The sequence below is a fragment of the Bos mutus genome, chromosome 2 (genome assembly GCF_027580195.1).
Source record: "Bos mutus isolate GX-2022 chromosome 2, NWIPB_WYAK_1.1, whole genome shotgun sequence".
NCBI classification, from domain to species: Eukaryota; Metazoa; Chordata; class Mammalia; order Artiodactyla; family Bovidae; genus Bos; species Bos mutus.
The window spans coordinates 101646258-101673858 of NC_091618.1; the positions used below are offsets into that span (position 1 = coordinate 101646258).

At 37.6% G+C, this 27601-nt stretch overlaps 1 protein-coding gene across 1 annotated transcript in view; it reads right to left on the reverse strand.

The window, feature by feature from the left end:
- Window positions 1-6270: 6270 nt before the first annotated feature.
- Window positions 6271-27601, reverse strand: part of FAP (fibroblast activation protein alpha) — a 77898-nt gene continuing 56567 nt past the window's right edge. The window contains exons 18-26 of the mRNA XM_005897286.3: window positions 25053-25151; window positions 24525-24594; window positions 23589-23783; window positions 17864-17918; window positions 10197-10296; window positions 8994-9058; window positions 8437-8509; window positions 8103-8176; window positions 6271-6670 (exon numbers count right to left, since the gene is read on the reverse strand). Of these exons, the coding sequence (XP_005897348.1) occupies window positions 6569-6670; window positions 8103-8176; window positions 8437-8509; window positions 8994-9058; window positions 10197-10296; window positions 17864-17918; window positions 23589-23783; window positions 24525-24594; window positions 25053-25151 (833 nt within the window). The 3' untranslated portion in view covers window positions 6271-6568. The remainder of the gene's footprint in view (window positions 6671-8102; window positions 8177-8436; window positions 8510-8993; window positions 9059-10196; window positions 10297-17863; window positions 17919-23588; window positions 23784-24524; window positions 24595-25052; window positions 25152-27601) is intronic.

Here is a 27601-nt window from a genome sequence, read left to right on the forward strand (position 1 = left end):
ATGATCTTTAATTTACAACTTTTGAAAGACATATTTGTTTGGCTTATTTTTGATAACTCCATGTTTATAATTTGAATTTAAAAGAACCAACCAGTCAAACGTTCTGGGTTTGAACTTATGATTTATCTGATCAGGAGAAAGAAACAGTGTAAAACATGCTTGTTTTATAATGTGAAAGAAACCACTAGTACTTAAAATATATTTATTAAGTAAAATATATTCTTAAAAATACTTAAAAAAAGTGAAAGATGCTAAAATAATCGATCGCATTCCAGAGACTTCTATGACTTTTTTCAGTCTGAACGTTTTGTGCTAAACTTGGTCTGTGGTGTCATCTAGGGGCAGTGAGAGTTGGAGGTAGGACAGTGCACTGGGCTGGTTTCTATTTCCTAAGCCAATTAATGTTTGTTCCAAAGGCCAACTCTTTAGATCTCTGGCTAAGATTCATGTCCTCCCTACCTGCATTCTCCTGACTGTGAATCACCTGCAACTCAGGGATTTTTTTTTTTTTTTCCTTCACTTTGAAGGGGAAAAGACAAGTTTCTATTACACGCTCATTTCCAGAAAGGGTGAGATCTGTTTCCACTGTGAAATCACACATAAGGATTCTAGTTTCATAGGCCTTTCTATCTGCAAAATGTAGAAATTCGTTCAGCAATGGTTTATCAAGATCCTTCCACCTTATTCCAAAGGCTATCAAGTTCCTGGGTGCACAGATAAGGTCACTGCTAACAGAGAGCTTATATTTGAGTAGGAGAACTAGGTTCCAAACATATATCTATATAAATTTCTGATGGTTATATGTGCGATCAAGCCAACAAAGTTAGATATTGTGATTGGAAGTCTGGCTGTGGAAGAAGAAACTTTAAATCCAGTGACTGTTGAATCCAGAGAAGTTCTCTCTAAGGTTGTGATACTTGGCCTGAGACTTAGATGGCAAGGACACAGCCAAATGAAAAATGCAAGAAATCCACATTCGAGGCCCTGAAACAGGAATGAGTTTGGACTGCATAAAAGCAAGGAGACTTGGTGTGTGGCGTTTGGAGGGCAGCAGGTGAGGACAGAACCAGAATGGAAGGAATGGCGTGGTGCTTTGTGGCTGTGTGTGAAGCTGGCTGAGGGAACTGTCCGTGTCCTTCAAGCACACTTTTCCTTGGTGGTCTGCTTTCCCCAAAGGTGTTTTCATTACTACCATCAAATATTGACAATATTACTATTGTCAAATGATTCATTAGGGTCGATGAGTTTCCCCATCATATTGGTTTTTTTTAAAGGGCCATATTGATTCAGAAAAAGACAGAAATTCATTTTTAACTGATGAATGATTCTGATATTTCTACTAAACTCACTAATACTGGGAAGAAATTATTGGTTTCTGATTAAACTATTAATTTATTGAGAATTAATTTACTGAAGAAGCCAACTAAAAAGTGGTTTACTTTATGTATCTAGGCAGACTCCTACCAAATACTTACTATATGCCAGACACTATGAACTGTATCAATAGCAACTAAATTAAATCTCCAAAATGCCATGGGGTAGGAAGTATTATTATCCCCCATTTCACGTGTAAGGAAGAGGAAGCAGAAAGAATGTGTGAAAGCTGACCACAGTTAGGCAGCTAGTATGTGGCTGAACTGGGATTCAAACCAGGTAATCTAACTTTAGTATTTGTGCCCTAATCTGTTACAGTCAATTACCTCTAAAATAAGTTACAATGAACATATTATCTTTAAAAGAATTGGCATGTGAGCCAATTCATTTGAAAGGAAGGCAATTTTGCAAAGTGAGTAGCATTGTCTCCTGTTGGTATAAAAAGCACTTGCATATAGTAAAACATTGTCTCTTAAAGCTGGAAATTCAGCAAAATGTCAGTGTGATAAAAGCAAATTTTTTGACCTATATAAATTTTCTATTATGTCTTTTATCAGAAAGGATGTTTCCATAACAAATTGAATCATGAGTGAATAGATAGTAGCTTTTTAGCAAAGAAATAACTTTTATATATTTTTACATATTTCGTTAAGACATTTCTTTCAACAATTTGCTTTCTATAACATAAAAAAAATGCCTAACCTTATTAATTCATGGTTAGCAAAGATGCTCCTGTCTTTGCTGGTCTATAAACAGTAATTATGAAAGAAGGAAGATGAACTGTCAAACGATGGTGGCATTATCTTGGCTTGATTACCCCTCCCTCTTATGCACATAATATGGACTCTGTAACCACAGAGCAAAAGATGTAATGCCGCACCAAAGAATATATGTAAATCATAGTATCTCAGCTGGTAAAGAATCCACCTGTAAAGCAGGAGACCCCGATTCGATTCCTGGGTTTGGAAGATCTCCTGGAGAAGGGATAGTTTACCCACTCCAGTATAGTTGGGCTTCCCTGGTGGCTCAGATGGTAAAGAATCCACCTGCAGCGAGGAAGATCTGGGTTCGATCCCTGGGTTGGAAAGATCCCCTGGAGGAGGGCATGGCAATCCACTCCACTATTCTTGCCTGGAGAATCCCCAAGGACAGAGGAGCCTGGCAGGCTCCAGTCCATGGGGTTGCAAAGAGTCAAACACGAGTGTGTAACTTTCACTTCACTCACATGTTGTCAGGCCATTTTTCAAGTGGGTGGAGAAAGTAATGGAGTATTAATAGAGGCCAATAGAATGAAATCATACTGCTCTAGCTTGCCAACGATATTACCTGTGTGTCAAAAAGAAGTGTCTGTGACCAGCATGCTAGTATTGCATGCCAATAATCTGAGCAGGTGGTCAGTAGAGACTTTCACTAGAAGCCAGATCTATTCCCCCGTGAATAGCTTGGTAAGGTTCAGGCACTAATTTCTCCCTGAATTAGAAATTATTTCACTTCAGATTGCCAGGATACCTGTTCCTAAAACCAAGGAAGTGTTTTAGCAGTTCTTTCACAAGGTGGGAATGACTGCCTGTGTTCAGAATTTTTTAATCTGTCTTATTAGATAAACTCAAAGTATCTACTTTACGGGATACATTTAAAATATCTGTTAGGTGCCATCTTTCTTCTTTACAAACAGGATAATTGAAAGCATTGTTTTCGTAGAATCTTCTCAGAAGACCACATAATCACCATTTAAATTAGCCTTACTTCATTTCACATTTGCTTATTTTACTGTTAAGTTTCCCAGAACTGTATTTTTTTTTTTACAATTAGAACATCTGAATTTTAATTACATTACCATCAAGAAGCTCATTAAAGTCACTTAATTGGCAACATTTCAAAGAAAACCTTAGCTGGGTTTAATGTATTTTAAAGAGTTACTGTCAAAGTATAATTTCACCATTACAAACAGCTTGGCAACAACATTTGCATAAAGATCTGTCAGTTTCTGAAAAATGCTCAAATGTTGGGAAAATCAGATTCGTTAAGTCGCCTTCACTGAAACAGTCTAGAAATTGAGAACTTGTCACAAAAACTCATCTTTGTAACCCCTGCAGGACACAGAATACTGTTGTGCATAACATAGGTACTCAAAAAATGTTTATTGAAGGAAATAAATCATACATGTCATACTTTGAAGAAGATTTGAAAAAAAATTAAGCCTCAATAAAGGTTCCCTCATTTGTATCAAATTTAGTAAGATACCCATTTTCTTATTGCTTCTTTCTCATTCATGCTAACAAATATACGATGGTCACTCAGAATTTTGAAACCTCTTGAAATACCTCTAAAGCCAGCATGGCAGGATTAAAATTTGAGATTATTTTGAAATGGCATCATTTTTTTTATGGTTTTCCTCTAACACATACAAGAATCTCACCCCCAGAGTCCTGATCTCATTTAAACTTGCAATGTAGTTACATTCATTTCTTATCTTTACAGACTTTAAGCTCTGCCTAAAGATATGCATTGGAGAAGGAAATGGCAACCCACTCCAGTGTTCTTGCCTGGAGAATCTCAGGGACGGGGGAGCCTGGTGGGCTGCCATCTATGGGGTCGCACAGAGTCGGACACGACTGAAGTGACTTAGTATAGCATAGCATAAAGATATGCATACTGTTTAACATACATATCTTTTTTTGGGAGAAGGTCACCTATAGTACCTAAATCAGGGACTTGCAATTGCATTTGTTGAATGAATGCAGGAAAATCTCGAGTTTGCAATGTATGAAAGATTATTATACCCTGTAGGGTGAATTAATATGGTGGGACATCCTCCTTCCCAAATCCCATATGCAAGAATAAAGTGTGGCAAATGATAGTTGTTATTTTGATTCACTTTCTGCAAATAGAAATGATAAGATGTTTAATTATCCCTTTTAGTTTGGTATTTTCTACTAAAATCTTTGTACTTTATGTACCTCTTATTTTCCAAGCTAAAAGAAAAATCTGGTAAATCTGTACAAAATGTGAATGTTAAAAAAAAATTTACAAAATAACCTTGTCACTCTCATTGCTTCCTTGTTCTGCTCTACGTCCTCAAAGCCTTGCATAGTGTCCGGTATATAGACAAACTGGACAGATGTTTTTTGAACGGATAGATAAGTACATAAACACACACGGTCCCAAGGAGCTGCTGCGTAATTCTGCCTGAGGAGTTAGGGAAGGTTGCGTTAACAGTGATGTAGAAAGCCTGAGTCTCCCATGAACAGAGTTGAGTTGGTCAATCATTCACCAGTTGGCGAGCCTATGCAATATGCTATGTTCCAAGATATGGTCTGTGAAGATTCCTCTAGGACAGCACCACTGAATAGCACTTTCTGTGATGATGACAATGTTCTACATCGAATATCCACAATATTATTTCTCAGACCATGGAGAATCCTTAGAGATTTCTACTTGGAGAAAATGGCAATCTGTCTTATAGAAGTTACCTCTACAGTAGTGGGAGCCAAGGCTTGAGACTGGATATGACTTTTTGCACGTTGATATTAAATGTCAGCTTCACACATTTCACAAAGACAGAAAATAAGTGAAGGTAACAAGACTTCCTTATTATTTGTAATTGCCCTTGTATCTCCCTTGATAGAGTGTCAGGCAATGACTGTTGGCTATTCTTCATTTCCTAGTTGTAGAGAGCAAATGGGGAGTAAATTATGCAGAAATGTCTTGGGTTTGCTTTGCAGACTGCTCCCTGTGGAAGAAAAGACGACAGCAATAGCTTCCCTCTGACCCTCAGAGCATCAGCTGTTGCGTAGATGTGCAGAGGGGCTATGACCAGTCCTGAATCTGTAGGGGTGTTGCCCAGGCCCCCTGACATCCACAACGTGCCCTTCCTGACAGGTGAGGTGGGACTCTGTGACCTGAATGGGAGCACGATTTCAGAAAGTCATAGGAGAAAGAGTTCTGGACTAAGAAAGATCAGAAAACTCTAGAAGATGCTATGGTATATGACCTTTGAGGCCCCTTGGAGCTGTAAGTTTCCATGCCTCTTATGGTTATATAGCCTGACAGAGGTTGAGGGTCTCCTGTCTACCACTGGGCAGGATCAAGCCAAGGGTGGGGAGAAATCATGCAGGGTAATCCAATGCTGGAAACCATGCCAATGAAAAGTCCCCTCAGCGGTGGTTTCATGGATACTTTCAACATTCATATAAGAGATATCTTATGGTGACCTGGTGTGGACCTTTTTAATTCTATGGTCATCACAGAGATGGCACACTAGCTGTGTTTCTAATTGACAGGGACAGTTACTGGCAGAGCGTTGCCTTTGGGACTGCAGACGTTATGGTACTTCTGGTATTTTTTTCTTTTTCAAATAAACTTATAGAACAAAAACCCCAGAATAATCTCATAGACGTAACACTTTCCTTCTCTAGCTATTGATGTCCATTTTGTTTAATTTTTTGTTTTATTTAGTTTGGTGTGGCGTAGCAATCTGAAAACAGTTACCATTACTCATTCTAAAAAGGAATCTAAAATAGGAACATTTCCAAATTTGAAGCATTTCTTAAAAGGAGCCTGGATTCAACATTCTGACTTTATCTTTATCAAATGCTTTTGACAATAAGAAACCTTCTGGGAGAAATTTAATAAACATTTCTTGGAGGGACAGCACAGAGAGCAAACGTCAGGGTGCCTCTACAAAATGTATTGCCAACCTGATTTCTGAACAATGCTTTCGCACACTCTGAGCTATTTTTTTCCAGCATTTGGAATTCTATTTACAAAAATCCCAAACTGCTTCTAGATTCTTCTCCTCCATGACCACCCTATTATTCAAGCATTTGCCTAACACAAGCATTTCTTTCTCTGATAGAAACTGGAACCTGAAAGGAAGGAACACAGAGAAAATAATAGCATTTTAACTTCTGATTTTATTCTTTTCCCTGCAAATGAACAGGTAACAAAACACTGTTTGTGTCCAAAGCAAAAGGCAGGGCCTCCTTTTCTCTTCTTTCACAGAGTGCCAGAACATGTAAACAATATTTAGGTTGAACTTCTGAGTCCTCTGAATCTTCTGTCAGCCTTCAGAACAACATTCGTGTGTTTGTTTATACCAACATTTAACAGCATAAAGAGTGAAACAAGTAAACGGTCTGAGGCATTTATAGGAAGTGTTCAGATTGTGATACAGTCTTGTATCTGTATTGTTTTAGTCTGACAAAGAAAAACACTGCTTTAGGAAGTGGGTCATGTGAGTGTATAAGTGCTTCGTAGATAGGCCGGATAGGCCATGGTTCTGGTCCGAGTACCACTGAAACACAAAGGGAAGAAACTTATTTTATTCCTGCAACCCCACAGTGCATCCGGCTTTGACTTTTTTGTGCTCTCAGAACCTGGTAATTTTTCTAATATTACCATTGAAATACCTAAGAATACTTGCATAAATAAGATAATTTACATGTATACGTGAAGAACAAGAAGATTTAAAGCCCTTTTACTAACTTTCACCATTGTTTCATATTTTTTAAACCTATATGTGAGATCGCATTGGGGTGGTTGAGCTCTCACAGCAGCCAGCACCCTGGGATTCCGGGCCTGGGTTCCAGAACTGGGGTGGTGGGTTGGTTACTTTGAATTTCCAGAGCTTGGTTTCCTCATTTGAAAAATGAGGGGGTTGGATTTCACTTCCTCTAAGGCGCCTTCTAGCTAAAAAATTCCATGAGGCTTTTAGCCTCTGAATCTAATTCCTCTCTATTGTAGAAAATCCATAATACGTATAACCATAAACATCCTTCATAGGAGTTAAAAATAGTATTATTAAAAAAAAACAGGGAGATGGTATTATGGATTTAAATTTTATTGCTGGAGAGATGCCAGTAAGATGATTTTCACTGAATAAAGTTGGCTAGTGGTTATTGATGTAATACTATATTCTTATGAGTTGAATGCACTTTAGGAGTCACAGTTTAAAAAATGGTAAAGGGGATAAAAAAAGACCAGAAAAGTCTCACCTCACCCTCTGTAAATTATTTTAAGAAGCCAAATTTCTGAAAGAAGGAGGGTTTCCTTTTCTAGGTTCTTGTGCAACATAAGCAAGTGAGGGAAAAGTGGAGAAGGGGGATGGAACCATCAAGGATTGTCTCCCTCGACTTGGATTTTGCCTTATTTTCCTCTCTGTCTCCATTTCCCACTCCTCAAGCAACTGGATTTCACAGCTAGCTCATTCATTCATTCAGTCAGTGAAAATATGAGCTTCTGTGGTGGGCCAAGCGCATGTCAGGCATAGAAAACAGAGATAGAAGGATTCTCTAGCTCTGAGTGGAACCGCATGATTTCTGGGAGCCTCTGAGGTCTCTGACAGCCTTCTGTGATGGCTTCTTACTGAATACACAGAATCTTCTGGCTGCTTTGAGGTTTTACAGGGATTTGAAGCACGAAGCTGCAGTCAGTATGTAGGACCATAGAACTGTTGGATGTTTGAGCTAGAAGAGCCTCTAATCTTGTGGATGCCTTTATTTAATATATGACTCGACTGGGGTCAGCAAAGGTGGCGTGGTTTGCCTAGTGTCCCTCAGGGAGTTCATGGAAGATCCAAGAGTCATTTGCTAATGTTCTGCCTACTCTATTGAATAGCCTTCTTGTCAGGTTTTAGCAAAAAAAAAAAAAAGGAGAAGAAGAAGAAGAGTCCTCCTTTTAGCTTAGGGGTCTAAGGCCATCAACCTGAATAAAATGAAATTATGTACCATTGCCTGGAAATCCACTTGTGCATTAACCAGAGCTTTAGCAATCTGCGCTGAGTTTTGAAAGTGCACATTATCTGCAACAAAGAGAGAGAGTTAAAGTGCTGTTAAATACCAGAAAGCAGAGTGACAATGTACTGCCTGGAAATGAACACCAACAATTATCTAGTCATGCAGTTGACATTGTCAGCAGTGAGTAATCACACTCGCTTATGGAAATGTCCCTGACTCTTAGGTACTGACCCTGAGCACAGGCATAGGAGGATGCTTAATGTTTCTTAAACAAAGTGATGCTGGCTCAGTATTTTTATGTGTAAGAGTCTTGCTTAAACCTCACCATCTGCTGTTCCGTGGATGAGAAGATAGTCTACATTTCTGAAATATTCTGCTCTTGCCATCACAGTTGAATTCTGGAAAAGGGGAAAAATTAACATTTTAGTTGCTGCAAGTTCTAATAGAAAACTAGCTAAATCATTGTGCAATGGACTTAGCACCAATACTGAAATTATGTATTGCTTTGGTTGATAAATATTTAAGAGTCAGAGCAACACATTTTCATCATCATTTGCATTACTTCCATCTGATTCTTAGTTTGAAAAACTGAAAGTTTATGTGTCATATGTTACATATGAGTGAGACCTTAGGCATAAATGATGCCCGCTCAAGCTGTGTAGGGGTTGGGGGTGGGGAGGAGGATGAGGAAAGAAAAAGTAGAATCCAAAGGGAGTTAATTCCTTCTAGTAAGGTGTTTTACAGCTGACAAAAGATCATCATATTTACTTGTGGACCCAGCAGCAGTGTAAACTCTGAATGACCGCTTTACAATTATTTAGCACATATGAAATATATTATTATATATATATTTCATATATATATAAAACAGAAAATGCTTACTTTATAGTGCTTGAGATTATCATCCTTTGTTGGGAGGCCCATGAATCGCTCTGTGTAGATAGATGCTGTAAAATATGTAAGAGCATGAGGTTTGCATGTGATAACTCAGGCTGGATAGTGAATGTATTAGTCTCTCAGTCATGTCTGATTTCTTGCATCCCTGCTAGGTTCCTGTCAATGGAATTCTCCTGGCAAGAATACTGGAGTAGGTAGCCATTCCCTACTCCAGGGGATCCTCCCAATATAGGGATTGAAACTCTGATCTCCTCCATGGCAGGTAGATTCTTTACTGTCTGAGCCAGCTCCTCAGTCTCCCAGGGGGAGCTGCTGAGGAAAGGTCTTGCTCTCCTTTCTGTAATGCTCCACCCTAGTCATTTGCTCTGCTAGTTGTCTCAACAAGCCTGGAGAAGAGATGCAGGAGAAGATTGTGGAAACAGGAGCACCTAACAATAGAAAGGACAGCTCTTCAGTTTTTTCACTTCTGCCCAAAGTTCTTTGATGGGGGAAATGTTGAGCTAGGAATGACCTCATTACATTTTAAAAGAAATCACAAATGCAGCCACCTCTAGTACTCTCACTGGTCTCTTAATTTGGGATAGTTTCCTCTGAATAAAGATTCCCAAGTCACAATTGCCTCATTTTCACCTCAACACAGGGAAGAGGATCTAATGAAAGCTAATTTTTGTGCGTTTATTATAATTAACTCCAAATAGTCATCCTGCATTGATGTTAATCATAAAAATAGGCACACATGGAAGGTATACTTCTCGAACAAATTTTTTGTTTCTTTGACTTCTGGAGTAATGTATCAGGCAGCTGCAAACTATTGTGTGGTGGTGAATTACTTGGCTTGGCTTGATTTTCCCTAAGAACTGCTTAAAAGCCAGTTTGGCTACACCTGTGTGTCTGCAAAAACAGAGTTAGCTCTGATTTTTAAAGATTTGGTTTATCAGGGGGCACAAGGTTCCTAGGAGAGAATAACATTCATTGGGTTTTGGAAGAGTCCTTTTTCGTCTTAAGATTTCTTTGATTGTTGCAACATGATTATAATGAATCATATAAACAACCTCATTTATAGATTATATTTTTCCCAGTGATGCTGGGGTGAATTTTACTGCATAATTTGTTTTCCTAGCAACCTTAAATATAGAGTAATTATGTGTTAAATGTTTTTGCAGCAACATTTATGAAATGTTTCCATACCGTAATATTCCCAGCTGGAGACCGGAGCCACCGCTATCCCACATTTGAAAAGACCAGTTCCTGAAGCAAGGGCCAGCGATGAAACATAACCTCCATAGGACTGTGGAGACATTGTTAGGAGTCAGTCCCAGATTCACTCTCCTAAACTCTCCAACATATTTGTATAATGATTCTACTCACAATAGTGCTGATGGGAGCTGGGGAATATGGATTGGGTAGATTAAATGTCTATCTTGCACTCTTGGCAGCAAGTTCCAACAATTTCATCCTAGTCAATTACAAAGACTTGGTGTGCTGATCAGAATATGGAGGGGGCAGTTTAAGAGATAGATACAACTGCAATTTTTCTGCAAAAATTTCTTTACCCATGCCTCTGTGTTTTTCCACCAGGACCTTGCTATGGCAAAAGCAGAATTGTACTCTTAAAAAGTGCACACAAAAAAGATCATTTCCAATTGTAAAAGCAAGATACATTCCACAATGTACAACAGTAATGTGAGGCAAAACTTATATCTGTGTATTTACTTAATTTGTTTTCAAAAGAGAACGTCAAGGGAATGACACAAGAACCTTTTGTGTAGTTTAAGAGAAGGAGATGCAACCAGTCCATTCTGAAGGAGATCAGCCCCGGGATTTCTTTGGAAGGAATGATGCTAAAGCTGAAACTCCAGTACTTTGGCCACCTCATGCGAAGAGTTGACTCATTGGAAAAGACTCTGATGCTGGGAGGGATTGGGGGCAGGAGGAGAAGGGGACGACAGAGGATGAGATGGCTGGATGGCATCACTGACTCAATGGATGTGAATCTGAGTGAACTCCGGGAGTTGGTGATGGACAGGGAGGCCTGGCGTGCTGTGATTCATGGGGTCGCAGAGTCGGACACGACTGAGCGACTGAACTGAACTGAACTGAAGAGATGGCCAGAGTTTGTATACACGTATTCTGTTTTGAGGATTTCTGGCATAGCAGCTCAAAGGAGGAAAAGCCATTGGTGCCTTAACAAATCTTACTTGCCCCTACTACCTCAACTTAATGGGAACACAAACACAAAAGGAGATACAAATTGCAGAGTCTGAAGCAGGTTTCGCACTCATCACTTTTCTTTACCAGGGAATCAGTAGGTGATTCAGAAATGTGACTCTGATAACAGAAGGAGATGTGTGTCTGTGTCACTTGGAAATGTGAACCTTTTCCTGAAAATGAAAAAGTGAACAGAGAACTTCATAATAAAGCTGCATCTTCCCCCAGAAGGCAAATTTGTCTACCTGTTGGGAGAGAGATGCTTCCTCTGGGCACATGGATTAAGCAGTGTCCTGCTCAAAACCCACCCTCACCCCCACCAATGTCTGTGCTAGATTAGGATGTGATTATTCTTGCCCCAACACAGGACATCCCTACAAATCAAAAGAGGACAATATGGCTCTCTAACTAAGGGTGTGCCCTGTTATTACCACAAACTTCTGGGAATGATCTGCCCTCAGGTCAGGAGAGATCATATCATCTTTTGTCACAGAAAAGTCAGTCTTAAGACAGGGTGGGAGTGAGAGCCCTACAGAGCGAGGGAGAGACAGCAGACAGACAGGGTGAAATCAGGCAGCAGGTCAGTGGCCGGGGTCTAGTCTTAATCCACGAAATACATGGTCCGCAGGGATCAGCTAAACCCTCTTGCTGAATTCAATTGTTAGAAAAAGAATGCTCTAACTAGTTTACAGTTTTATGTTTCCATCTCCAGGGAATCTTACTGAGGACCCTTGGCTACAAAACACAGACTAAAAGAGGCAGCTCCAATTATACCGTGGCCTCCTTTCATTATACTTGGAGGAGAACTAAAACGTATTTTAATAGAGGAAAAATATATTTTAAAAACAGAAGGAAAATGTGGGTTTTAAAATCATTTTGATAAGTGAAAATTCTCATCAGGATCAAATTTTTACTTATAAAAATAATCTGTTTGGATTAGTAGGTTAGCAACAACTATTACTGAAATGAAAGATTTCTTCTTTGTTCTTAATTTTAGATTTAAATGCATGTAGAGTAAGCCTGAGTCCTTTAGAAATTTGATTGTTTACGGTTTTATTGGAAAAGTACGTTCACTGCAAATTATAATACTGGGTTCTGCTTTTCCTCTTGTATGCCCCATAACACAAAAAAGCACAGAATGATATTTGAAATTAGAGCATTTGCATATAGTAAAAAGGGTTTTGAACATCTCTGTCCCAAATCCTAGAAATTATAAAAATATTAATCTGTATTTGTTCACTGATTAGATAAGAGTGTGGTATCTGAATAAAATCGTCACCTTTTCGATATGAACACATTGTCTCCAGAAATTTGTAAAAGCAAAACTAGTATAGCAGCAGCACAACAAAAGAAGGTGTACTTTAAATTCTCAGGCAGCTTAGAAAAGCTGTTTCTATTGTAGAAATAAAGAGAGGAAAAAAAAAAACCACCCGAGTTGACTTTTTTCTGTTCTCCCATGGGTGGGGCTCCAAGGCAGAGTGGGTGGATGCAGTAAGAAAAGAACCCACGGAGCAGATTGGCCATGAGAATTCTAGAATTTTGTCCTTTGCACTTAGATGCCTTGCCATTTTGTTTAAATGGAGGATAGCTTTAAAAACTTTCTTAGAACGGCACAGAATTTTGAGGGATTTATGGAATAGTATTCTGATGGGAGCTATAAATCGGACTGGACTATTTTGCTTACAGGCAATAATAATAACTAGTTAACATTTGTGGGGCTAAGGTCATTGCAACAGTCTTTGTGGTCCTACAGGCTCTGTCTCCTTTCTCCCCCATCCCACTTCTCTTTGCTCACTGGCTCTCTTAATGTTCTTTGAACTCTCCAAGCATGATCTAGCCCCAGGACTTCTGCAAATGCCACCATCCCCTGCTTGGAATTTTCTTGTCTCCAAAATTGGCATGGCTTACTTCTTTCCTTTTTCAAGTCTTAACTCAAATAAATAAATAAATGTCTCACCTGTCCTTCTAATCTAAAACTGCATCAATCTTGTATGACGCTCCTTACTCCTTTCTTGTTTTGCTTTTCTCCATTTCATCAATCATTATTTAACATTCTATCTGTGCTATTTATTTTTCTTGTGTATTGCCTTGTTCCCCAACCATTCCCAACTTGATAAAGGTAGAGATTTTTGTCCATCTTGTTAATGAATGTCCCCCCTAGCACTGATGATGCAATCTGAAACACATTGGGAATAGAATCAATATTTGTTTAATATATGACTTTCCTATTAACTCATCTAACTCTCACAGTGATTTGGGGGGAAATTATTGTTGCATTTCATGATGAGGAAACTGAGGCTCAGAATAAATTTAGAGTAAGCGGAGCTGAGACTCAACCGCAGGACATCTGACAACAAGCCACTTCCTCTATATCCCTACATTAGAGCAACCTTGTTGGGAAGTTTTAAATTCAGTCTAATATAGTCTCAATAGAGGTGCATTTGTCCTACTTTTACATCGTTGATCACACATAGCAATTCAAATTGCTTATAATTAGTCACTGGAAGAGAAAGGAACTAAGATTAAATCACGAACTAATGCTTATTCAACACCACCTGGCTAGGTCTATATTAACAAAGCAAAGCCCATAAATGAGGTTGTTATTCTAATAATTTAGCAAAACCCCTGCTGCTCTTCAATTGTCAGAATAATTGCTTTAATTTTTCTTCATATAAATCAAGGTTTTTCAACCTTGGCACTATTGACATTGGGGGCTGGATAGTTCTTTTCTGTTGGAGGCTGTCCTGTGCACTGTGGGATATTTGACAGCATCTCTGGCCTCTTCTCATTAGATGCTAGTAGTGCTCCCCCAGTTCTGACAACCCAGTGTCTCCAGACGTTGCCAATGTCCCCTGAGTGGCAAAATTGCCAGGTCAGAACCACTGTCGTAACAGACACTTCCTAAGCACAGGGCTGAGTACATAGTGCATAGTACATATCTATTAAGTAGCTAAAATCCAGGCTACTAGAATTTGGTTTGTGCGCCAGAAAAATGAAAAGGTACAATGAAAATGTCTTCTCTCCCCTTCTTAATCTGGATAATGGAGGGAAATGTATGATTTGGAACTTACTGACCAACTGGCCAAAGAAAAAATTGTATAGTTAGCTTTAGTGTATTTCTCAGTTTAGAAAGGTATCTAATACTTTGTGGAAACAGATGTTTACAGAACACAGTAATAGATAGACAAACCCAAATGGTCATTCTCAACATCTTTCTCTTTCCCTTCTCCAATTTCCCATAGATGTCTGCTTATTATATTATAAAAGAGCACACAAAACTATGACCTATTTTTGCCCCTTTCTTCACTGCATAAATTCAGGCCCTTGGTATTTGTTGCCAATATTACATCCCTCCTACTCCTTTGAACCACTCCCTCTCCCAACATCAGGCTATTCATTCTGCAGCCAAAGTATCTTTCTAAGACTCCAGTTTCACTCCCTATTGACTTCAAGACCACATCTCAAAGAGGTATCCATGGAATCAAATACTTTTTAGTAATACTATATTAAAAAAAAATTAACAGATTTCTTTACTGTTCTTCATGGAACCTATATGCACTATTATATAGACTTCATAATTTACCAAATTATTAGACCAGAGAACGTTTGCCCCCAAATTTCATGGTACGACACATTGGAGGTACGTTAACTTACAGGATTAAATTCAGCTTAAACTGCCTCATAGATATGTGAGATGGCCAATACTGTGCTAAGCATTTGAGAAACAAAGTTGAAAAACAAAGTCCATTCCATTGACGAGCTTACATCCTTGTGAGAGAAAATCATGCACAAATAAGATAAAATGGTAATTCCTATAAGAGCAGTAATAAAGAGCTATTGGAGCATACAAAGGTCATATCTGAGTTGGGTCTTAAAAGAATAAATAGAAATTTTGCATTTTGGAGAGAGGAAGACATGGAAGAAGAGGATGGCCACTGAGGTGCATTGAACAGGCGTGATTGACTCATGGGAACAGACAAATCAAATTATTTATAAGGTCTGGGGAAAAGTAGAGGGAAATGAGACTGAGAAAGTAGGTTGCAATCAGATTGCCAAGGGCCTTGCATGCAAGTAAATGTGTTTGGGCCCTAGGCTGAAGTCAGCAGGTAGCCCTAGAATATATATGAGCAATATAAACGAAAAAGCAACATGGAAAGAGTTGTGTTTTAGAACAATAATTTCATCAGCAACATTGGAGCTTACGAAACTAAAGCAAGGAGGCTAGTTAAGGTACAACTTCAAGATTTAAACCTGTACCTCCCAGCCTATGGTCCATGCAAGTGGACTTTCATACCCCACTCTGGAGTACAGAATCAGATGCCCTGGTGTGAGGGCCCTGGGAACTGCTTTAACATGCTCTCCAGGTGATGCTTATATAAGCTAAGGTTTGAGAAGCTCTGGTTTAAATTACATATAAAGAAACTTGAACTAAAATAATGTCAGTGAGGATGATGAGAATAGACTCAGATATTTGGAGGCAGAATTGACAGAATTCACTAATCAATCGAATATTGGAGTCAGGGAGCTGGAGAAGTTGAAAGCATCTCTAGAGTTATGAATTTGGGTGACTTGGTATACACTGTGCATGCTCAGTGGCTTCAGTCGTGTCTGATTCTTTGCAACCCTATAGACTGTAACCCACCAGGCCACTCTGCCCATGGGATTCTCCAGGCTAGAATACTGTAGTGGGTCGCCATGCCCTCTTCCAGGGGATCTTCTCAAACCTGTGTTTCCTGCACAGGTATATAGGCAGTATATAGGCAGATTCCTTACCACTGAGCCACCTGGGAAGCTCAGGTATGTGGTAAGGTCCTTATTAAAGATGAAGATTTGTTTTAAAGTAGACTATTATCTGTTTAGGGCTTCCCTGGTGGCTCAGCAGTAAAGAATACACTTACCAATGCAGGAGATGCGGGTTCAACCCTGGGGTTGGGAATATCCCCTGGAGAAGGAAATAGCAACCATTCCAATATTCTTGCTTGGAAAATCCCATGGAGAGAGGAGCCTGGCAGGTTATGGTCCAAGGGGCAGCAAAAGAGTCGGACATGACTTAGAGACTGAACAACACCAACGTAGTATGTTTAACTTCAGCAAGTTAAGCTTGAGGCCTCGGTAAGACATTTGGGAAACATGATCAGCGGGCATTTGAAATGTGGTGCTCAGAAGAGAGAGGTGGGGGCTAGTGGCAGGCATCTGGCAGTTGGCCTCGTCTTTGAAACCATGTGGATTTCCCCAAGAAAGTGAAGAACAATGAGAATCAAGACCAGATCCAGAAAAACACCAACATTTAAAGGATGAATAGAGTATAATGATCACAGAAACAGAAAACTAAGAAGAGAAACATGTTACAGAGTCATGGATAAAGCCCACTCTCCTTCATGTGATGAGTGGGTTTCTTAAATCATCTACATATGTGGTTCTCTACCAAAGTACTTCAACCTAGAATGTTCTAGAAATGAAATTAAAAGTTCACTTTATGGTTATTTCAAAGCCTGAAGTAAAAGCAAAGTGAAACTCTGAAAGAAATGTTCATGATTATATGTAAGGGTTCAGTTCAAAATGTGAATCTTTCAAGAATTTACTTTAGGAAATTTTATAAAAATGGATGGTAAGAAAAGTCTTATCTGAAATGTTTCACTATAAAATATTTCATTTATTTCCACCCATTTGAATTCCATTCTGTTTTGATTCTTAACACTTGATAGTTTTAAGAAGGACCAAATGGCTCGAAGTAAAAACTTTTTACAAATTCATAACAGCTCTTCATCTGGTCACTGAGCTGAGAGGAATCCTGCAGATTCCCTTCAATATTGGGTTTCATTCCCTCCATCTTGTGCAGGCCGCTCTCAGAAAACAGCCAAGAAAAACAACCCAAGCACAAATGGCTGCAAATTGACTTGCAAATGTACAAATTCAGACCAAAACGTGAAACAGGAAATCTTTGAAGGGTGATTATCATAATTTATAATAGGCGATTCTAAACTCTTTCCCATAATTCTCTGAACTTTCCAGTGAGTTTATTGCCCAAGACTGGTAAATGTCGCCACTTTTTTTCAGTATGTATTTAGAAAACCAGTATAGTTTCTCAAACTTGAGAAATGATCTCCACGACCTATAACTAGTAATAAATAATTATTTCTTTCCAGTTAGCAGAAATTAACATTAGTTCAGGGGAAAATTTTGATTACAAAAATAAGAATCAAATAGCCAAGATATGACTAGGATAGACTGGGTCCTAAGGAATTTATACTTTGAAATTTCCTGTAATTTTCAACTTTATTGTAGCTTTTCATTAAAATGAAATGATGAGGTATAAAAGAAATATGTTAACTCTAAAAAAACAAAGGGAATTAAACTTCTGATAAATATGATTTAGTTTTATATACTCTAATAGCAGAAATTAAGTGAAAGAGTATCAATTATGAGTTAATTTTCTATACAAAGGAGAAATAAAATGATTTTTAAAAAAGGAACAAACGCTGAAAGCCACCACTTTGAAGCCCAGATTATCCAAATTGACTGTTTCCATTGACAGATCAAATTATGTTGCAACATTAACATTTCATGAGAAATCTTATAAGCGAACACTTTAGAAAATGATGATTGCTGAACCAAATAACAGGCATAAAACATATAAAACAACTCACCCAGCCCCATATGGCTATTCTTTTTTCATCAATGAAACCCATTTCTATGAATTTTCTAAAGTAAAAGAAACAAATTTTTAGAATTTTAAGTGTGTACACATGACATTTACTTCATTACACAAGCATATTTAATCCAAAGATTTAATAGAAACGCTACATTTTCTTTGTTTAAACACATGCATAATAAGGTTGCATTTACAAATAATTAAAATAATATTATTGTGTTTTCTGCAAAGGATAAAAGGAGCTGTTAAACTCTCTGGTACATCTATTGAGTAGTACTCTCCTGGCTGTAAGGCCTCCTACCCTAATTGTCCTGGTGTTACTTGGGGCTCAGGTGAAGAAGCTCATAGTCAGCAAATGAATATTGATCAAAAGGGGAAATAATTTTTTAATGCACTGAAGAAGTAAATGGTTAGTTCAGGTTCTCAGACTACAGCTACCTGTTTTTGAGTTTGATATTAAATGTAGTTAAATTATTTATAAGTAAAAAAGAGAGAAAGACAGGCTCATAGTAACACCAGAAGAAATAGTATTTTGAGTGGAACCAAATTTCCAAATCTGCAAGTTTTTTGGGGAAAAAAAAAAGGGTTTGTTGTTCCTGTTTTAAATTTTATTAATTTCTTATGATTTTGTTTGCTTACGTGTTAATGTGAAAGAATTTCAATCTAAAATGGGACTGAAAAATAAAAATGAAAATCACACACAAGTGCCCTCAGGACTGCAAGAGACTGATTTCCATATATGCCTGATGTACAGAAAACTGATATTACTGAAATTTTCTTAAATGATAGAGAGTTGGCCTCATATCAACCTTGGAAAGTTTTGCTTATGGTTTCCAGAGACCAGAACAAGAAATAACTCAAGTCAGGTTAGTTCCTCAAAATACATTGAATTGAGCTTTGTGTGATGGGACTAGTTTTATCTGCCCAGGTAGTAGTCAAAGTTTGTCTCTGTTTTTGATTTTAACAGACTCTCACTGAACTCTTCCCTCCTTATATTCCCTGCCTATAATACAGCCTATCCCAAACCCTCAATGAACTGGCCTATAGCTTGCTAAAATAGTTTGTGAGTCTAGAACTGCAATTCCTCTGCTATACCTGAATAAACTCATTTTTAAACAATTTTGAGTTTGCCTCATTTTAACCTTTTATTTAAGTTGACATGCATTATAATTGGAGAAGGGCAGGGCAACCCACTCTAATATTCTTGCCTGGAGCATCCTATGGACAGAGGAGCCTGGCAGGCTACAGTCCATAGGGTAGCAAAGAGTTGGACACGACTGAAGCCTTAGTACACACGCACACATTATAATCTCTGTCTCATTTTTGGTCACATCCATCCATGGAAAAATACCTATCCCTCTCTCATATCATATTTAGATACCCTCTGTTTATCATGGTTTGGACAACTACATGTATCTTTTAGAATATGAACATGATTCATTCAAGCTCCATCACAAAAGACCCTCCATTTGAAATCAAGTTTGAAGACAAATCTCTCCTTAGGAGCAAAGGGCCATGCTTAATGGTGACCTTCAGAAAGTCCCGGGAAACTCTCAGAAATCTAAGTGCATTGCTGCTACAAAGCAAGAGTGTTTTGGGCTAATTTACTCCATGCTTACCTGAAGGCTGGTATTCGAGAGCCATTGTGATTTATTTAGGGAGTGTTTTGATAGAAGAAACTCTCAAAGAAACAGAAGCAGTGGAAGAAAAAAGCAAAGTGAATGAGCCATTACAGAGGCCTGGATGGGACAGCGAAGGAAAAGAAGGGGATGAGACAAAGTGACACTCAGGACCAGAAAAACTTTTTTTTTTTTGGTTGCCTTAAGTGACATTAATGTCCTTCCTCATTCTTCTCTGGAACTAGAATGGAGTGATTTGCGTTAGTTGAATAATGGAATTTCTTAAAGGGATTTCACAGCAACCATTTTGCTCGTTGCATGTATTCAAAATGCATGTTTCTGCTGCACAGAGGAGTTGGGCAGATGCCCGGGACAAACAGATGGGAAGAAGCCCCGTCAGTCACAGCTTACTCGACACTAATTCTGAAGGACACTGAGGCGTCTTCAGGGGAGAAATGCAGTAGCAATCGGAGAGTTGCTACCTGTGTGGATGCTTGTTCACAGTAGGTAGAGAAAACGGGCTGTCAACTGCGGTATTTTGGCAATTTGCCCACAAACTTCAAAAGCCAAATGGAAGAAAAGAAGGTTCACTTTCTTTGTCAAAAAAAAAAACACACACACACAAAAAAACCAAACAAAGCAATCTTGCTGCTAGTGCTTGAAGCCAGTTCGAAGCCATAAAATCAATCATGATTTTATGATCTCCCAGAAGCTAGCAATCATATTGCCTTGCATCTGGGGTAAAAGCAAATAACAGGTGATACATGGGAACAGGAAATTCTTAACAGCTCCCTTCCTAGGTTTATTCCAAAAGGATGACATTTACAGGAAATGATAGCGCAATAGTTAACATGGAAATGAAACATTAACACTTAATGTGGCAAGACTAGGTTAAAGGTTAGCTAGATAATCTGAGCACTTTGAGACCAACCAAGCTTTATAAAATTTACCTCCAAAATTCTGAAGAGCTTTCAGGAGGGTTATCAGAAATACTGCCAATAATGTAGTTAAATCAACAAATGTTAATAACAGGGGAAAAAGCATGTTTTTCTAATTTTGGAGACTGGTCTGGACATTACAAATTTTCTCTCTTAAAAATAACCCTAGGCTAAAGATCAGTTTGAAACCCTATTGATTGATTATTATTCTATTTTGGAAATGTTTTTATTGGTATCATGTATAACAGTATATTGTTTCTCATATAATTCTTTCTTACCACTATCCCTGAAGTTATATAAAGTTTCAAAATTGTGGGAATGTCTAAAGTGCCGAACTTACCCCAAATGAACAGATTTGACCCTGTAACTACTGAATGTGTACCACTTTGCATGTGTACCACTTGCAAAGGAGACTGAAGAACATAGGTCTCAGTTTTACTTAAGCTTTGACCTCAAATGCATTTCCTTTGGGGCATTCAAAATTTGTGCAGCTGTAGGGCTTTTTTTTCCCCTGCTTTGCTTCGTTGAATTTATTTCTCAACCTTGACTAGAATTTACTAGTATTTTCAAATATGTACATATGATTTTTTTGCTATGTAAAAAATTTAGCCTGATTGCATTTGCTAAGAGATTCAAGGAAACAAATTTCATTTTCTTTCTTTCTTTTTTTTTTTTTTGCAGGAAGAGGTAATTTGAGGACCATGGACAGAGAAGCCTGGTGGACTACGGTCTGGGGACTGCAACCCCACCAGGACGGGGGTTGCAGAATCAGACACAGTTTAGTGACTGAAAGACAGCAACAAGAGTTGGAGGGCTACCATAGAGGGATTACAATCCCAAGTCTTCAGGTCAGACATTCAGGGTCTGATTCCTAAAATATTTCTCTGGAAAATATGTGATTGAATTCTTTCCAGAATTATCACTATGAATCTATTCTCTAGCTTTTGTCTTCTCAAAACATCAGGCTTCCAGGCCTCCCTTGTACTTTGGCAGAATAGTGGCTTCAAGCAAGGTGAAGGCCAGTTGGCATCTCCACTGCTGCAGATGCACTTTGCATGGGCCACACAGACACCCCTGTTCACTGAGGCAAATACAGAAAGCTCCATGTGGTTTATTCTCTCTTCAGAAACTGCAAGTGCACTGAAAGCTGAGATTGTAAATTGCATGATTTTATACAGAGTATTGTAATTGCATATACTACTTCACCTGCTCTTGAATGGCTGAGTCAATGAGTGAACATATGTCTGATCTACAGTACAAAAACTTTCTTCAGGTTCCATCCAAAAATGGCTCAGAGGAGGTAAAGGTAGACAGTTACAGCCTCTGGTGCAATCTTCATTTCAGTTCTAAGCGTCATTTATGTTATTGTGAAAAATCAATAGAATTTGTGGCTTCCTGTTCTATGTGTTGAACAGAAATAACAATTTATGTTAAGGTCAATGCATGGATATCAGGTTTAAATTTTCAATTCATCCAAAGAAAAACTTTCAGAAGTTATCTATTCTATCTCTTCCGTTTCTTGAGGTATTCCTCTTAAATTTGAATGCCACATTTTTGGTGATAAATAAATGCACAAACATATAATGATGTATGATGGTAATGATTGTTTTTAATCAACACCAAACAAATCACTTTTTAGCTCTACCAACTTTGGAAAGTTGAATTATAAACCGCAGTTTACAGCTCTGTCCTTTGATATTGTCCCACGATTACGTGTCCCTGGTGTTTTATTGCATGGTTTAATACAAACAAGTGTGACACACAGCCAAAAAAGAATTAAGTCTATAATGCTGATAGCTGCGTTAGTATTTGTAAGGCATACCATAGTCTTATATGAGACATTGTATCTTGGGATTTTTCTTTGAATTACCTTTCCTATGACTCTCTGTCACACAGAAGTATCTCTCAAAAAAGTTGAAACAGTGGAAAGGCCAAAAATCTGGGTGAGTAGGAAAGACAGAGCCTCCTAGAAGTTAAGTGTGAATAATGCCTACAGATTGTGTAACATTATTTAATAATTTACTTATTAATTTGTTAGATTTTATCCAAATAGACTTTGCTTTTAATTGAATGGTTTTTGTGTGTGTGTGTGTGTAATTAGTGTCCACAGAATGAAAGTTTAAAAGCATATGATTACTTTTCTATTTTAAAAAAATATCACTTGTGAGTCTAAACTCTTCTGCTTTGATTAGAGACAAAAAATACAGAAAAGTGTTGTCTGGGCCTGGCTCCTATTTGTTAAATACAGTCTGTGTTCTGTGTGCTACACTGAAATCAATAACCATTAGTGATATTAAGATGATAAAAGAAACATACTAATTAATTTTCTAAATTGCTCTTTCTGTGAAGCATTGTTTGACCTTTAGCTGTCATGCATGCACGTATATCCATGACCAAGAGTGCAATCAGACTGTTAGTTTTTACATTTACAAGCTACTATTCTCTAATGTCACCTACTCATACCATAATAACAGAAACCTGACAGCTATAAGAAATATCCAGAAGAATCCTGCACAGTGCTTCCAAATTAGGAACAATTTTGGTGACTCTTTTCTTTTTTTTTTTCAGGAAGAAATGATTGAGCCATAAATTGTGGTTGAGAATGTAATTGGGAAGAAGTCAGATTATAAATCTGTATTTCCTCTAAATGTTTTCATAATGTAATTTCCATTACATAAAATAATTTTTTTTTGGTCAAGTGAAAGTAGGAAAACACTTTCTTGCTAATATGATAGTTTAATTACAAATGAATGTCTGATATCTGTAAGTGCATAGTGCCGATGAAATCTTGAGCCATTTCTGAATTTATGAGGTAGAATCCACAAGGCTTGAGCACTCAGATGTCCGGTTTTCTACAGACCATTCCTAGAGTTATACAAATTTTTCTGTTAATTGTGAGCCATGTTAATGAAAGGCTATTAGAATGACTAAACCATGGAAAGAGAGTATTTATCATCTTTCACTACAAATTATTTTTCTACTCTTTTCCGTGAATAATTTTTTTCTCATATTGGGTAAAAATATCCCTTGATGATTAATGATAGCTTTAGATGATGTTAGGAAAACAGACAAAAAGCATTAAGGCATTAAGGATGGAGAAACCCAGAAGTTATTGCATAACTTTTGCTGACATCAGTTTCTGTTTGAATGAGAAGGCGCTCACCTGACAGCTGTGATCTGGTCCTCAACTTCATAAACACCCAGCTTTCGATACACTGCATACAGGAGTTTGTCACCTTGGAAAGCTGTTCCTCGACCATCCACCAAGGCAATGACTATCCCTTCCTTACTTGCAAGATAAGATATCCAACTAACAGCGAATATAGACCTTACACTCTGACTGCAGGGACCACCATACCTAAGGGGAAAAAAGAAAGAGAATCTCTGATGTTTTTGTGAAACTCAACTTCCCATCGGGGCCAAGAATTGCCTTTAGTATTTCCCAGTACATTTGTATGATAAAATTTCAATAACAGCGGCATTAGAACTGGCTCAGAATCAAGAGAGGACCAGGCTTTTCCCAGAGGTTTGCTACAAGGAAGTTGTTCTGGGACACAGCCCCTCCTATTCCCCAAAACGGATACATCTAGGGTTGGCATTTCAAGGAATATGTGTGGGTTTTTCGTCATTTCTGCCACCTGCCACTTGCTAAAAGCAGGCATAAGATATACTAAAAAAAATGCATGGTGTTTTAAGCAAATTGTGTGTAGGTCAGCACTGATTTGGGGTGTGATTCCACAAAATGTATTCCATTCCCTTATTTCATTTCTAACTCAATTACATAAGATGTGAAGATGATTTACAATATTTTTTTGGCTGCAATTTCTCTATCTCAAAGGTATTCTGACACATTAGGCAATTTGCCACACAAAGGAAATTCAAAACAGCAAATGCAAGCAAGTCCATCTAAAAATCTCAAAACTTTCTCAAGCTATTTTAAATAGCCATATTTTATTTACTCTGATTAGTTGGGGAATATATAAAACAGCATCAATAGGAACTGTTACCGAGGAGAATGGTTCATTCTATCTCACAAATGTGTATTTAATACAGCATGCTTTCAATAAATAGTTTTTAAACCAAAGAAAATATTACATACACTTGAATTAGCAAGGGATACTTCTTTGATTTGTCAAACTGAGGAGGAAGAATCATCTTGTACCACAATGCTTGAAAAACAAAAACAGAGAAAAATCTTCATTCCACTATACTCAGCATTATTTATTTTCTTTAATAATAATATATAATATAAAATCAACTTATAATTAGTAAATTGTGAAGAATCAAGACTATGTTTTTCTTGATTTTTATTATGTATTTTGTCTAATTTACAAGTTATTAGAAATATCGAACTATTGTTTTTCTAGAAGCATGCATTCTAAAATTAAAATTAGATAAACTTTTAAAAAATCAGTGTTGAAATGGAGCTATAGAAAAAATATCAACCTTATTCACAAACATATGAAAGATATTTCATAAAACCTTACTGCTACAGTAAGACTTTTAAATTAAGATCCTGTAATATTATAGGGTTGTACTATAATATTTACCCTACAATTTTGTTTTTAAAAAGCAAGATAAGTGCTCAGCTTCATATTTATTCATGAGAAGTTTTTAAAGATCTTACTAATATCATCCACTTTAAGTTTCTTAATTTCTTCTTTGGGCAGCTGAATATTTTTCAAAGCATTTTCCAATTCCTTGTTGTCTTCCAGGATTTTAATTTCTTAAAAAAAAAAGTTCATTTTTAATTAATAGAAGTTCTATAAAAAATTTCTTTCTTAAAATGTCTTTGAATTTACTATGCATGAAACTGAAATGGTATATGGATTGCTTAAGGATTTTCATATTGACAAGCAGATTTTTAATACAGGCTTTAAAGCAGGGATGACCTTGTAAAAGACCTCAATCATTGTCTCCTAAACTGACCCTGATGGCATCAAAACACATTTTGAGCAGAATCACAGAAGTAACAATGCTTTTTCAGCCACATTTTCCTGTGTTCAACCTTTTTTTTAATAAGTACCCTGAGTAGGTAGCATTTTGAAAAAAATATTCACTAAAACAAAAGTGGTAGAAATAAAATCCATATTGCTGATACTTCATATTTAAAGCAATTAAGTATATAGCTATAAAGTTTGTTTTTAAATCTTCAGTGCACAAGATCAAATATTAAGTCTGTGATTTTTTCATATCTGTTTCTTTCTTAAACTCTTCCTGCTGTACTTGCTTAATATAGGATATTCTTTTTTTTTTTTTTGTAATTAAATTACTGTGCAATCAATTCCTTCAAATCTTTTCTTTCAAGGTAGTTATATATCTTAGTAGGACAACCATATATACACACTATGATCTTTGTCATTCATCATAAAGTGTTAGTCACTCAGTCATGTCTGATTCTTTGTGACCCCATGGATTGTAGCACTCCAGGCTCCTCTGTCCATGGAATTCTCCAGGCAAGAATACTAGAGTGGAGTGACATTTCCTTCTCCAAGGGATCTTCCCAACCCAGGGAGTGAACCTGGTTCTCCTGCATTGCAGGCAGATTCTTTACCATCTGAGCCAACCCAAGACTCCTAAAGAGAACTCTCAAAGGGGGAACCTGGAAAAGATCTCCTAAAAAACTGCTGTTTAACTGAACAAATCCATTGATCTCCTGAGAAAAGTTAGGTTTTTGAATAATAAGTGACGTTTGTAGCTTTATTTTTAAAAAGAGGGTCTGGATGACTTCTGAGATACAGCAGGCCTGTGGACTCCTTGTTTTTGTGCTTTTTTAAAGAAGTGGTCCTTAAAGATGGGGAGCTGGGGGAGTACTTGTAACTACACTAAGTTTGCCAAACCACTTCTCTTTTAACTCTCAGTTTTCATGTACTCATGGCATTTTGCTCCAACGTGTTACATTTAATCTTAGAACAAGGATAGATGTTTTGGTATGAGTTGTATAAGATACATAATACATTTCATTTTAACTTTGGATAATCCATCAGGAAAGAGATAGTTGTGGCAATTTAAAAGTTAAAACTAAAAAAGGGAATAGCAGGAGATGGGGAGAGATAAATTAGGAGGCCGGGATTTACATATATGTACTACTGTGTATAAATAGATAAATAACAAGGACCTAGTGTATAGCACAGGGAACTATCAATACATTCAGTATCTTGTAACACCTTATAATGGAAAGGAATATGAAAGAGAATATATATATATATATATATATATATATATATATATATGGACTTCCCTGACTCAGAAGGTAAAGAATCTGCCTGCAATGCAGGAGACCTAAATTTGATCCCTGGGTCGGGAAGATCCCTGGAGAAGGGAATGGGCCCCTACTCCTGTATTCTTGCCTGAAAAATTCCATGAACAGAGAACCCTGGCGGGCTACAGTCCTTGGGGTCACAAAGACTCAGACAGAACTGAGCGAATTTCACTTTCACTTTAAGGACTTTCCAGGTGGTGCTAGGGGTAAAGAATGCTCCTGCCAATGCAGGAGATGTAAAAGGTGTGGGTTTGATCCTTGGGTTGGGAGGAGAAAAAGGCAACCCACTCCAGTACTCTTGCCTGGAGAATCCCATGCACAGAGGAACCTGGCAGGCTACAATCCACGAGGTCGAAAAGAGTTGGGCACAACGGAAGTGACTTAGCTTGCATACATAACTGAATCACTTTGCTATTCACCTGAAACTAACACAGCATTGTAGATGAACTATATTTCAATTAAAAACTCAAAACTAAAAAAATGAGTTAAATGAATATTCAGTTCTTAAGTACAATGGAGCCAGTCCTTCATTCTCTGTGTGCGGGTTCTGATTGTGGAACTGTCAAGGATAAAGGGAATCTATGTGGAACAAGCACACAGAGTGGCTGTAATATTTACTTAGACCATGTTTATCATTTTGCCAACAGATGCTGGAAGTCTGAGACAATCCACGGATGTTGCCTGATTGGGTTGACCTTGATTCCTTCTCTAGTCTGTTTCCAGTTAAGGACTTACTGAAATGACAAGTTGAATAGAAAAGATTATTAATGCTTCTACAGTCCAGAGTTGCATCTTTATGGATAGTGGATGAGCAATTTTCCTACCTCATGGAGCAAAATAGAATTTCATAGGGCTGTGAAGAGAGGGAGGAGTTGCAATTGGACTTCTCTATGTGGCTTTGCCTTGGAAGTATA